This window comes from Clinocottus analis, unplaced genomic scaffold (genome assembly GCF_023055335.1).
Source record: "Clinocottus analis isolate CAN_PGR_092001 unplaced genomic scaffold, fCliAna1.0.p SCAF_22, whole genome shotgun sequence".
Classification (NCBI taxonomy): Eukaryota; Metazoa; Chordata; class Actinopteri; order Perciformes; family Cottidae; genus Clinocottus; species Clinocottus analis.
The window spans coordinates 826,950-839,231 of record NW_027175954.1 but is presented as its reverse complement, the minus strand read 5'-3'; the positions used below and the strand labels follow the sequence as shown (position 1 = coordinate 839,231).

General features: G+C 43.6%; 2 protein-coding genes across 4 annotated transcripts; both read left to right on the top strand.

Moving 5' to 3' along the window:
• Nucleotides 1–2,812: 2,812 nt before the first annotated feature.
• On the top strand, nucleotides 2,813–7,371 carry LOC137793163 (cell adhesion molecule 4-like). Its single transcript, XM_068589161.1, has 5 exons — nucleotides 2,813–2,933; nucleotides 3,651–3,923; nucleotides 4,016–4,345; nucleotides 4,767–5,024; nucleotides 5,184–7,371. The coding sequence occupies exons 1-5, from the start codon at nucleotides 2,861–2,863 to the stop codon at nucleotides 5,354–5,356; spliced, it is 1,107 nt and encodes a 368-aa protein (XP_068445262.1). The 5' UTR covers nucleotides 2,813–2,860; the 3' UTR covers nucleotides 5,357–7,371.
• Nucleotides 7,372–7,626: 255 nt separating this feature from the next.
• Nucleotides 7,627–12,280, top strand: cdc37 (cell division cycle 37 homolog (S. cerevisiae)). Of its 3 annotated transcripts, none has more exons than XM_068588864.1 (8): nucleotides 7,627–7,888; nucleotides 8,829–9,125; nucleotides 9,205–9,310; nucleotides 10,257–10,372; nucleotides 10,460–10,582; nucleotides 10,683–10,865; nucleotides 11,926–11,997; nucleotides 12,107–12,280. In XM_068588864.1, the coding sequence occupies exons 2-8, from the start codon at nucleotides 8,844–8,846 to the stop codon at nucleotides 12,230–12,232; spliced, it is 1,008 nt and encodes a 335-aa protein (XP_068444965.1). In that variant the 5' UTR covers nucleotides 7,627–7,888; nucleotides 8,829–8,843; the 3' UTR covers nucleotides 12,233–12,280. The 3 variants fall into 3 exon arrangements, with proteins under 3 accessions (XP_068444965.1, XP_068444964.1, XP_068444966.1); XM_068588863.1 differs by having other exon boundaries at nucleotides 7,627–7,928; XM_068588865.1 differs by having other exon boundaries at nucleotides 7,832–7,962.
• Nucleotides 12,281–12,282: the final 2 nt, after the last annotated feature.

Here is a 12,282-nt window from a genome sequence, read left to right as displayed (position 1 = left end):
TGATTGTTTATTAAGCAAAAGCATACATGAAATTCATACCTACAAGGCGTTGGACTCAGCTCCCCTGAAGAGAGAGCCCCGATCGTTGAGAGCAGGACGTATTTATCTGACTCCAATGACCCTTCCTTCTTACTTGTTTGTGCGTACTTGTCTTTTCTAATACATATTATTGGGTGAAGAGTCCATAAGCATTTACATAAGTGGGTATGTTCTAAAATAGCAATGCGTGCTAATCATTTACATAAACGAGTATATCCTAAAATGGTAATGCAGACTTCGTGAAACCCTACCTTCTGTTTGTGACAAGATAATAAGTGTGCCTGTGAATAGAAGGAAACATGTATTTGGCTCATGAGATCCTCACTCCTTCTCTTGGAGTGTTTCATATCAAGGTAATATATGTGTCGGTAGAGCAAAGGTGGTACCTCCGGCCTGTGTGAGGCCCCTCTACGTGCTGGTTTTCTCTAAGCATATGAAACAGGAACCCATCCTTCACTGCATGTTGGTCTGAAAAACTGATTGTACATCTCAAGTTCCTGAAATGTGTCTACCTTCAGGTAACAGTGTTTAACACCTTAGCGCTGCGCTTAGCAAATTGCAGAAGTATAAGCTTTGCAGGCGTATAAACTTATCACACATATAAACTTTGCAGATGTATAAACATGCAGAATCATGATGAACTTTTAAGAGCATGATGAACTTTTCTCCTCTGTTCTTGTGTACTTTTAACCCTGTAATGGAACATGATTAAAACTCTTATTTCTCTTCAGAGTGTATAAGAGTGTGCAGAGACAAGCTTATTAAGGTCAACGAGTAGCCGAATGATAGACAACACACATTGAAGTTCACCACCGGGTTTTATCTGCCTGCTGAACCTGTTTTTCAGCAAAGGAGCAGCAGCCGTGCCGTTAGCTTTGTAAATAAAGGTTGAAACCGGCAGCTAAAAGGTCAACCAGGCTCTCTAAAGGTCTCTTATTAACATGTCATATCTTGTTTTGTTTTAATACAGACAAAAACATAATTTTCAGTGTGTAGACAACACTAAAAATTAAGCTAATGTCAGAGACAGCAGCTGGTTTTCATTAGCTTAGCATACAGACTGGAGTCAAGGGGGAAACTGCTAGCCTAGCTCAGTACCTAACCAGCCTCTTCAAATGTCACTAATTAACACCTTGTATCTTGTTTGTTCAATAAATACAAAAACCTAAAGCATGTAAACAACACTAAAAATTAAGCTAACGTCCGAGGCAGCAGCTGGTTTTGATTAGCTTAGCATACAGACTGGAATCAGGGGGAAACTGCTAGCTTGGCTCTGTCCGAAAGTCAACCAACTCCTCTCAAGATTGATTTTTAACAGATTATATCTCATCCCGTGGTTTTAATCTGTTTCCCCCAGTTTTCATCAAGTACTGTCCACTCTACATGATGACTATACCTCCATAGCTTCCATACGCTATGCTAAATGAAGCTAACGGTCTGTTCCCTGTATTTTTTTTAACAGATAATAGTTTGTATCTTTACTCCTTGAGAAAACTGTGAATAAGTGTTATTTAAAAAATGTGTTTTACATGTTAACGTTTCGATTGATGTGTTTCTTAGATGAAAATTAAAAAAAGGAAATAAAACTGTAAGATGGCAACCAGCACTTTGACGAGGTTCTGCTTTCTACATTATAAACACTTCCTTCTAAGGTAACAAAGACACAACGGTTGTTGATTTCAGGACACTATACCAAAGAAAACATATTCATATTGTCTTCCATTTCTGCTAATATATGCAGCTAAATTCTCCCCCCTGTACATTTTATATCCTTCTATATCTTATTGTCTTTAGAGTATTTAATTGATAAGAATTTAGTATAGGAATGTATACGCATTATGCTTCTGCCTATAACTATAGATTATATTGTGTATATAGGCTTTACTCGTGGTATTGTATGTAATGACTGAATAAAACTACTACTATTTCTACTACTACTATGGTGTTTCCGTTGTCACAGTTCCCTGATGGTTTCCTATCTGTGCCTCTAATGCCCTTTTCCTGACACCAAGTCCATTAAAATATCTGTGCCGCTGATATGGAGTCCAGCCTTGTACTGCCTGAAAGCATGTGGTGGGGAGGCAGAGGGGAGGTATAAATAAAAGAAAAAAGATTACAAATATGTGGAGGCAAAAATGAGAAAGCAGCTGAAAATCTGGTGTATGTGGGGAGGACGTTGATAAGCACGTGTGAGAGAGGTTAAAGGTCACCAATAGTTCTGCAATCTGTGGATATGAAAGCAGATTCCTGAGCAGGACCCTCACCAAAGGGAGGAACTGCTTTCAGGAAGGAGATAAGGGCAGTATGCTTCCGGTTTCCTCTCCCAAAGCCCACCAAAAAAAGAAGCAAAAAAAAAAAAAAGTTCAACCTAAATGTTTAGCTCTTGTGTGCAGGTTAGGTTGCATATTATGTGTTTTTTATATTAGGGTTCATTAGTTCAGGGGCTGCTGAGAGGCTGAATGACGTCATACGTTCACTCTGGGTCATGGAAACCATGTCATCCACTGCACTGGCAATACCGGAATTTCCCAAAAACTACTGCGGAAATCCTCCCTGACTGCTGACCGGTTTCAGTTCAGCTTCTTATCCATTTCTAGTAATGACGACGAGCCTTCAGTCGGCTGGCAGGCTGCGCGAGACTGAAGACTCCCCACGTCTCTCTCTCTCTCTCTCAAGGGAAATAGAGGAGTGGACGTTTATTTTGGTCTAAAGACTTTTACTTTCAATTTCAGTCACTCGCTCTCTTCCTGTTGTTGGGCTTTTTAATTCAATCACCGGACATTTGAACTCGCAGACAGGACCGACCTGCACGGGAATAATAATGCTTTTCTGTCACATCTTTCTGGTGGTTTCTCTCATGAGCTTTCTGCAGGACTTTCACGTCTCCAGCTGTGGTGAGTTTTCTGCACCTTCTGTTGCGGTCTGATTATTTCATTTTGTATGGAAACAGTTCGTCTCCCTCATTATGTGATACTAATGATCGTTAATGGCGGTTTACATCATGACACAACACGTGTTTTTATTAAACGTTATGTTTAATGTTCTCAGCAAGTTTAATGGAGTAAAACTTGTTCAAAAGATTCACATATTCAAATCACGTTTCATCATATATGTATGTATTACTATTTGTATTTATTTGTTTTTCTTTCCTTATTAATTGCTGTAACTGTAGTAATACTGCAGTATTTTAATATCACATGTCTTATAGTGCCTCTGGATGAAGTTGTGTACCATTTGTCATCTCTCTTTACTCACATTCTGAATATTGCACATAATATTGTGAACTTTGTATACTGTGTCCACATTTATAAATATGGCCATGCCCCCCAAAAAGCTGATTTGTATTCGGGCATGCTAACTTTCACTCACTTACCCACACTGCTTGTAGACTACAGGCAGTTATCAAGGTGAACATGTGACCTCCAGTGAACGGGTTTGAACTCTTGTAACCACAGGAGAATAAAAGGGACCTTCGTATGAACCGTAACCTACATCCTTAGTGACTAGAAATGTAGAAATGCAAATATATCTTGATCAGTAAAAACCCAACTACACAATGTAAAATGCTGTAACGGCGTATCTGTAACCACAACATTCGTCTTGTGTTGCAGATAAAAACTGTCCAGATAAACCGGTGTTCACTCCGTCCAAACTGGTGGTGAAGTTTGGTGACCCGGCCTCCGCCAGCTGCTCTGTGTGTCAGCATGCTTGCTCAGTCAACAACATATATGATTTGGAAAGCCCTGTGGGAAACAGCAGTAAGAACGGAACCACGATTTCATGGACAATCGACCGACTGACGGAGTGGATCACGTCTCCTTTGTGCTTTTATAACAACAATACTGATTACCAGTGTTGTACCGTTCTGCCCGTTACTCTCTACCGTAAGCTGAGAAACGCTACGATGATTCAATCATTTGTCATCTCAGTGAGTAATAAACCACCTTCAGTTGTTTCTGACTCTCTGTCTCCACAGAGCCTCCAGATAACGTGTCCGTCAGCTTTGGTGACCACACTGGGCCGATGCTCGAGGGTCAGCGGTACACTCTGCGCTGCGCGGTGCAGGAAGTGGCTCCTGTTGAAAACCTCACCGTGACCTTCTACAGAGGTCGGACAGCGCTGGGTCAGCTGCGGTCCGACAACAAATCTGTGAAACCAGTGAGCGAGACCTTCTCTCTAAACATCACCCCGAGCAAAGAAGACGATGGAGTCCAGTACTGGTGTGAAGCCAAGCTGGAACTGGGACCTGACGGACCGCAGCGCCCTCCAGTGGTGACGTCACAAACCATCACCGCCACCGTTCTCTGTGAGTCTGACGCCAGAACATCAACACAATCATCTTGACACCGTCGGTCATTATGTTGCTCTCTTTTGAAATGATGGCAGATACATTTTTGATCGGCAGTAGATCACATGACTACTTAGACAGATAATTATCACCAGACTCCACAGACTTCCTCGTCTCAACGGAGCAATATAGTGTCTTTCGTCTTAGTGCTTTTGGTTCTCTGGCCCTCAACTTGGCTGTTTCAGTTCAGTCTCATAGCTCTAGCAGCTGCTCCTGTGCTCCTCTATGTGCTGGAGCATGAAGTATATCATAGCAGAGACTGATAGAGGGTGTACAAACAGACTGTTAGGTACTTTCCATCCCTTCTCTATGCGAGGAATTGTATATCTGCAGCAAGGACAATCTGTTTGAATGTGAAAATGTTCCACGTTTCCAACAGATATGCCTCAGCCGGAGGGGTGGTCGCATCCAGAGACGATCACGGTCAAGGTGGGACAACCTCTGCGACTGGACTGCTCGGCCGTCGGAAACCCCGGCCCCTCGTACAGCTGGACGGTCCCGCCGGGGAGCTCCTCAACCTCCAACGGCAGCGTCCTCACTATCGACTCTGCAACTTTTGCTGACGAGGGGAACTACACCTGCTCCGCCAGCAACGCCATCGGGGCCGTCGCCGTGAAGCTGGACGTGAAGGTCAAAGGTGAGCTTTATTTTTCCTTTTTTTTGACTGTCACAGTGTTGAACTGAGTCTCACACGCGTGACACAAATAAGGAAGTTTCATTGCGACTGTTTTCATATTCGGCGTCGGTCTGATGTGTGGTATTCTCTCTTTTTTTTCTTCACTCTGACCTTCTGCAGCAAACCACATGGTACTCATAATCGCCGTGATAGTAGCCGCAGCTGTCGTGATCGCCATCTTGAGCTTGCTTGCATACGTCTATTGCTACAAACAAAATCGAATGGGACAGTACAACCCGAAGGACGTGTTCAGCCTGCACCAGCGGCACTCTGCCGTGCCCACTGTCGAGTGAGCCTTGCAGGAAGGCGTGGGGATGTGTTTGGACCTCTGCTGCATCCTTCCCTCACCCTCCTTTCCTGTCATTCCTCTACTGATCCTATCTATGACATAAAAATGCCCCGAATGGTCAAATTAGTTTCAGCCAAGTTTCAACTTCTGCGACCTTTATATTGAAAGTCACGAGCTCTCTTATTAGCATAATAGATTTGTTTACTGTGAAGCAACAATGTGGCTCGTTGTTACACTTATTAGGGAGAGATGTAAACAGCTCAGATCATTTCAGTTTATCACATTTCATTTAGCTGACGCTTTTATCCAAAGCGACCTACAATAAGTTCATTCAACCGTGAGTCCAAACAGAACAACAAGAATCAAGAAAGTACAGTTTTCTTTAATAAAGTTCAACTACAAAGTGCTCTCAGTAAGAGACATTTAAGTGCTGCTAAAGTGCTACTGTCCTTATTCAAGCTACAGTCGAAAAAGATGTGTTTTTAGTTTAGTTCAATTTATTTTAGGAGTGTTAAAAGCGCTGATCTTGTCCCCGTGGCCGTCATTTCAGCGTCTCACTGTCCTCTGTCTGCATTTCTTAATCATTTATTAAACTGTCACTTCACTGGTTTTCAGAACCACTGAGTCAGCGAGTAGCTGGCTTGCAGAAATGTTGACTGTGAATATAAAATATCACAGTTGCAAGAAAGACATTGGACCAGTTCCTGCTGTGGTTTTATGCAGAAGTACAGGGTGTTAATTATGGATGTAGAGAATGACAGATACTTTTTATACAGACTGGCTGTTGAGTTTTAAGATATTAACGTCTATTTTAACTCGTCCATATATCTTGATTGGTGCTGATTTGGTCACGTGTGGCTGAAACATCCTGTGTAGCTGTTGGACACGCTGCTTTACTGTTTTCTCTCTGCTGTATCTCAGTTGTGTTACTGCACTGGACCTCATTACTTTGTTTACAGATGTGTTGTAAATAGAATATAACCGTGTGAAAACACCCACTGAACTTCACGGCTGTGTGTTGAACCACTCAAAGCATCCTGTCACAACCCGCACTGTAACAGTTTCCGTTTGCATGCAGTGTGTGTGTGCATGTGTGTGTGTGTGTGTTTTGTGTGTGTGTGTGTGCGCAGTAATAAATGACCTATGCATCGAAACCTCCATTATGAAATATATGCTTTGGCCACGTTTATTTTTAGAAATTTAAATGATCACTTTCTACAATGATGTCTCTTCTATTGTTAATGGATTTTTTTCAAGTAGCTGCAAACACACGGAGACAGTGTTAACCCAACACAAAATTCATACATCATTATGTTGAATATTAAACATTATCAGATGTTTTATTTCCTAATGATGTGATGGGCCTTATGTGATGATCCATTGGAAAGATGTGACCTTGCCTCAGCATAAAAAGTACTGATGGACCTGCAGGACGTAATTACAGATTTCCTGTTTATGAGATTGTTCTTCGCTCGGCTTGCTGGACTCCTTCACAACTCTTGGTGCTTTTTCCATCCTTGGGGCTTTTTACGGGAACTCCGCTGCAGAGGGTGAACCGAGTAAATGCTTCCCAGAAATGTTCCATTTGTTAAATTGTTGTTTCAACATGAGACTGGAAAGCAGCCGGTCCGTCCGTGCTCGTGCGCAGTAACGTAGAACAACTGTACGACTGACACGGAATGACATTATTTTACAAGCTGAATATTGTGGCCGTGTTCATTGTGTTATCAGCAGCTCAAAAAGTGAATACACTTCCAGAGGAAACACCTGTGCATCCTGTAGCTCGTGCCCAGCTCTTGCCTCAGTGTTTTTGGCAAATGTTCATGCTTGCTGTTGCACAATTGTACACTTTAGAAAACGTGTGATTTGTCACTGCCTTGTTGCTCCTTGTTTATCAAACGCTCACATGTAAAACCTCAGTGGAGCTCCTCAACATAAAGGCCACTACATGTCGATTATTTTTCACCGTCCATTAACCTCTTGTGTCACGATATCACCCCGAATGTTCTTTAACACACATTTGAGACACTACTTGTTAAATAAAATAAATAAATAAAAAACATTTTTTCTAATCGTTTCTTCAATTTTAAGAAATATGAGCATATCACACAACAAGACACTAAAATGTGTCTTTCTCACATATTTCCATTCCTAAGACTTAAGTAATTGATTAGATAATTGAATAATGACTTAGTAATTGATTAATCCGCCACAATTACACTTCAGTTTGTCAGTTGACAAATCAAGCGCGCGCTTGTTGATGACGTAGGTTGATTGGATTCCAGGCTCGCGGCTCGCTAAGAGGATTCAGGGCAGAAAACTATCAACCGTCCCGTCTTTCTGGTCGCTGCCCGCCTCGTCGGTGCGTTGTGGTCCCAGCTGAACGGTTCTGAACCCCTCGAAAGAGAGAGAGAGAGAGAGAAAGAGAGAGAGAAAGAGAGAGAGAGAGAGAGAGAGAGATGAGCACCGGAGCCGGCATCGACTACAGCGTCTGGGATCACATCTACGTGTCCGACGACGAGGACGCGGCCAACCCGTACGTGGACACGCCGAGCTTGTTCAGGATGAGACACCGGGTCAGCGCAGTGAGGCGTGTGTGTAGCCGTGAAGGTGTTAAACCCCCTTTTGTGTAGTTCAGTGGTTGTCAAACTGTGGGGCGAGACCCTGTAGTGGGGCGCGGAGGTATTAAGGTAGATGCAGATTCTTAAGGATCCTTTATTAACCCCAGAGTGGGACGTCAGTTTGTCTGCCAGACAGCAATGACGAGTTTTTTCTTCAACAGTGAAATCTCATTATAATGATATTTTAATTGAGAAAATGAATGTTGGCCGGAATAAAACATTTTGGGTCCCAATCCCAAATCGTCTGGCTGCTTGATGCATGGGTGCAGCTCAGTCTGTGCGGCTCTGGTTCTGAGTGAATAATGAGCTTAGCTGCTTCCTAGCAGTCACATGGCTAGTTAAGTGAAATGGTTTCTAGTCCACACCCCCTCCACCCCCTCTGGTTTCCGTCTATTTCCAGTCCAGTCATCTGATATCCTTACAACAACAATGACTGGTGCCAATTGAAACGTTGGACCCTTTTTGAACCTCAAATTTTGTCCATGATTCAGGCCCTCAGCATGTTTCATTGCCCGACAACAGGCGCATCTTTCCCCATATGTTTTGAGACTCTTCTCCCACATCGGGCTCCGATTCATTCGTGTTTTTAAATAAAAGATAGTCCTAGTTTTTCCTTCTCGTGCACGCTTTTGTTTGGGAAGCGTGAGGTTTAGTTTTCTCTCGATTCAACTTTCTCTTCTCCCGATCCCCTTCGTCCTCTGTTCAACTTCCGCCGCCCGTTTCTTCTTTCTTTTTTCTCTCTCCTCTCTCTCTCTCTCTTTCTCTCTCTCTCTCTCTTTCTCTCTCTCTCTCTCTCTCTCTCTCTCTCTCTCTCTCTCTCTCTCTCTCTTGTCCACTACGGCCCGCCAACGGCAGACTCGACTGGAGAAAATGGCCGGGTTTCAGCAGAGAGGGGAAGATCTGGAGTGTAACCTGTTGGAATGCAAGAGGCAGCTGGACGAAGCCCAGGGACGCCTTAAAAAGCTGGAGGACGGACGGAGGGAGGGAGAGAAGGATGAGGACGCAGAGGCCGAGCTGAAGAAAGCCCAGGCCGAGGTGAAAAAACTGAGGAAGGATGAAAAGTCGTTTGAGAAAATGATGGAAGAACACCGGCGAGAAGAAAAGAAACTGCCCTGGGACGTTGACAGTATCAGCAAAGAAGGTTTCAGCAAGGTGAGGCCTTCAGGGTCGCAAAATTCAGAGGGAAGTCTGACCCGGATTCACCTGCTTTCTTTTTCTGACCATTTTCTAGAGTGTACTTAACATCAAGCCGGCAACAAAGGAGGAAACGGAGGAGGAAAAGGTGGAGAGGCACAAGACCTTTGTGGAGCAGTACGCAAAGGAAATCAAACACTTTGGTATGCTTTTGTATTCATGTAGCATTTGTTGTCTTTGGCTTCCTGCTCCCTCACACATGCCCTTTCTTTCAAATATGACCTTTCATTGTTGTTGTTTTAAAGCCCGCCCCCCTTTTTTTTTTGTATTTTTTGGTATCCAGTGGTTGGGTTTGGTAACCCTAACCCAACCACTGGAGTATAAAAACCCAACCACTGGAGTATAAAAACCCAACCACTGGAGTTAAAAACCCAACCACTGGAGTATAAAAACCCAACCACTGGAGTTAAAAACCCAACCACTGGAGTATAAAAACCCAACCACTGGAGTATAAAAACCCAACCACTGGAGTTAAAAACCCAACCACTGGAGTTAAAAACCCAACCACTGGAGTATAAAAACCCAACCAGTGGAGTATAAAAACCCAACCAGTGAAGTATAAAAACCCAACCAGTGGAGTATAAAAACCCAACCAGTGGAGTATGAAAACCCAACCAGTGGAGTATGAAAACCCAACCAGTGGAGTATGAAAACCCTACCAGTGGAGTATGAAAACCCAACCACTGGGATTAAAAACCCAACCAGTGGAGTATAAAAACCCAACCAGTGGAGTATAAAAACCCAACCAGTGGAGTTAAAAACCCAACCAGTGGAGTATGAAAACCCTACCAGTGGAGTATGAAAACCCTACCAGTGGAGTATGAAAACCCTACCAGTGGAGTTAAAAACCCAACCAGTGGAGTATAAAAACCCAACCAGTGAAGTATAAAAACCCAACCACTAGAGTATAAAAACCCAACCAGTGGAGTTAAAAACCCAACCAGTGGAGTTAAAAACCCAACCAGTGGAGTATAAAAACCCAACCAGTGGAGTATAAAAACCCAACCAGTGGAGTTAAAAACCCAACCAGTGGAGTATAAAAACCCAACCAGTGGAGTTAAGTCTGACAGCTCGTCTGTACGTCAACAGGCATGATGCGGCGCTGGGACGACAGTCAGAAGTATCTCTCAGACAACCCGCATCTGGTGTGCGAAGAGACGGCCAACTGCCTCGTCGTCATCTGCATCGACTTTGAGATCGAGGAGGTGAGACGCCGGGAGAAAAGTGCGTAAGCAAGTGTGTAAGCGGCGAAAGCATCCCATAATCCTTTTCAACTCTCCGTGTTCTGGTAGAAGCGTGCCCTGATGGAGCAGGTCGCCCACCAGGCCATCGTCATGCAGTTCATCTTGGATTTGGCTCGGGCGCTGAAGGTCGACGCGAGAGGCTGCTTCAGGCAGTTCTTCTCGAAGATCAAGGTCAGTGGTGAGACAATCGGCCCGTCTGTTGCATCTTTTATTTATTTTTTTTGGTGGTGGGAATTTTTTTGCCAACGGATTGTTTCCGGGCCGTCGTCAGACCGCGGACAAGCCGTACCGAGACGAGTTCGACCGCGAGCTGCAGCTGCTGAAGGAGCGGATCCGCGAGTGCGCGCAGGCTCGTAAGGAGAGCGAGACGAAGGAGCTCGAGGAAGACGAGCGACAGGAGGGACTCGGCCCCGGAGGTTTAGACCCGCTCGAGGTCTATGAATCTCTACCGAAGGTAAACCGGTCTCACACGCGCTGGCGTACGAAAAAAAGCTCCCGTTGTTTTCAGGGAGAAGTTCGCCACAGTGGCCAGAAGATGTTTAGTGGTGAACAAGAGCATTGTTAGTAGTTTAGAAGGTGGCACTTGAATAATAATATTAGCTCATTTTTAACGCTGAATTTAAGAGAAGACACAAGGAAAGGGTTGTGTTGTAGACCGTGTTTTAGGCAATATTAAATTGTCAGATTCTTTTGTCATCAGGGTTTGGTTTTATTAGGTTTAGTTGTTAATAAAATTATACCTTTTTTTGTTTGATTTAGTCAAATATAGAAGTGAACTTATAAACACTTTAAAGGCAACTTTAATCATACAGATTCAGACGTAGTTCAGCTTTATCTTCGGCCGGTCAGGAAGTCGTCTTTTCTGTCCTTTTCAGCCCTCGTCACTGATTTTTTGTTTCAGTGCAACGGATCACAAAACATAAATTTGTGTGTTTTCTTTTCAGGCAACTCGATGGTTGCATATAAGCCAATTCAATAAATGGTCACTCAATAACCCAATAAATAAACCAACAAAGTCTGTAAAATAGGAGCTTTCCACACTCCTCAATCCTGTAAACGCAGATGTTCACTATGAATCTCTGCTGTGAGGGAAAACATCAGGCCGCTTCGAGCGTCTTCTATTTCATCATTGTGTTGCTGTAGCAGCTCAAGCCTGTGTCTATTGATATAAACCAAGTTGCCGTTTGGATAATCGGAGGAGTCAATACACACAGCTCAGCAGAATAGACTCCACCAGTCCGGCACGAGCGCTCTGTGTGCGAGGTAAATAGCATTGTTTGCTTTCCTTGAGGCGCCACATTTTTTCAGCTAAGAGATCCCAAAAAACGAGAACTGAAAACATAAATGTGATGTTTTCGATGACGGATTTGCGTTAAAAAATTGATAGTCTCCAAACATTTTTCTCAGAAAAACTCACTCAGTTTTCAGCGCCGACGCATCGATCTGCAGTCGGGAATCCAGCGCGGTGTGTTCATCGGACCGTCTTCTAAGATGTTCTCTGTTTTGTATTCTAGGAAGTACAGAAGGGCTTTGATGAGAAGAACCTTCAGATGCTGCAGGAAGCCATCAACAAGCTGGACCTGGAGGTGAGTGTGTTTGTAAGCCGTATGAGTCAATGGAAACGATCTGAAGACCAGAAGGCACAAAATATACATATATGTTCATCCGATTTGTTGTCTCCGTGTCTCCCTGCAGGAGGGAAAATACCACCTGCGGAGGTGTATTGAGTCTGGACTGTGGGTCCCTGATTCAGGGGAGGAGGAGGGGAAAGAGGAGGATGAAGAAGAAGAAGAAGAAGTGGATGAGGAAGACGATTCATAAGAGAAGAGTGAACATTCTTTGTTAGTTGACAAAGTAATGCTTTATGCATG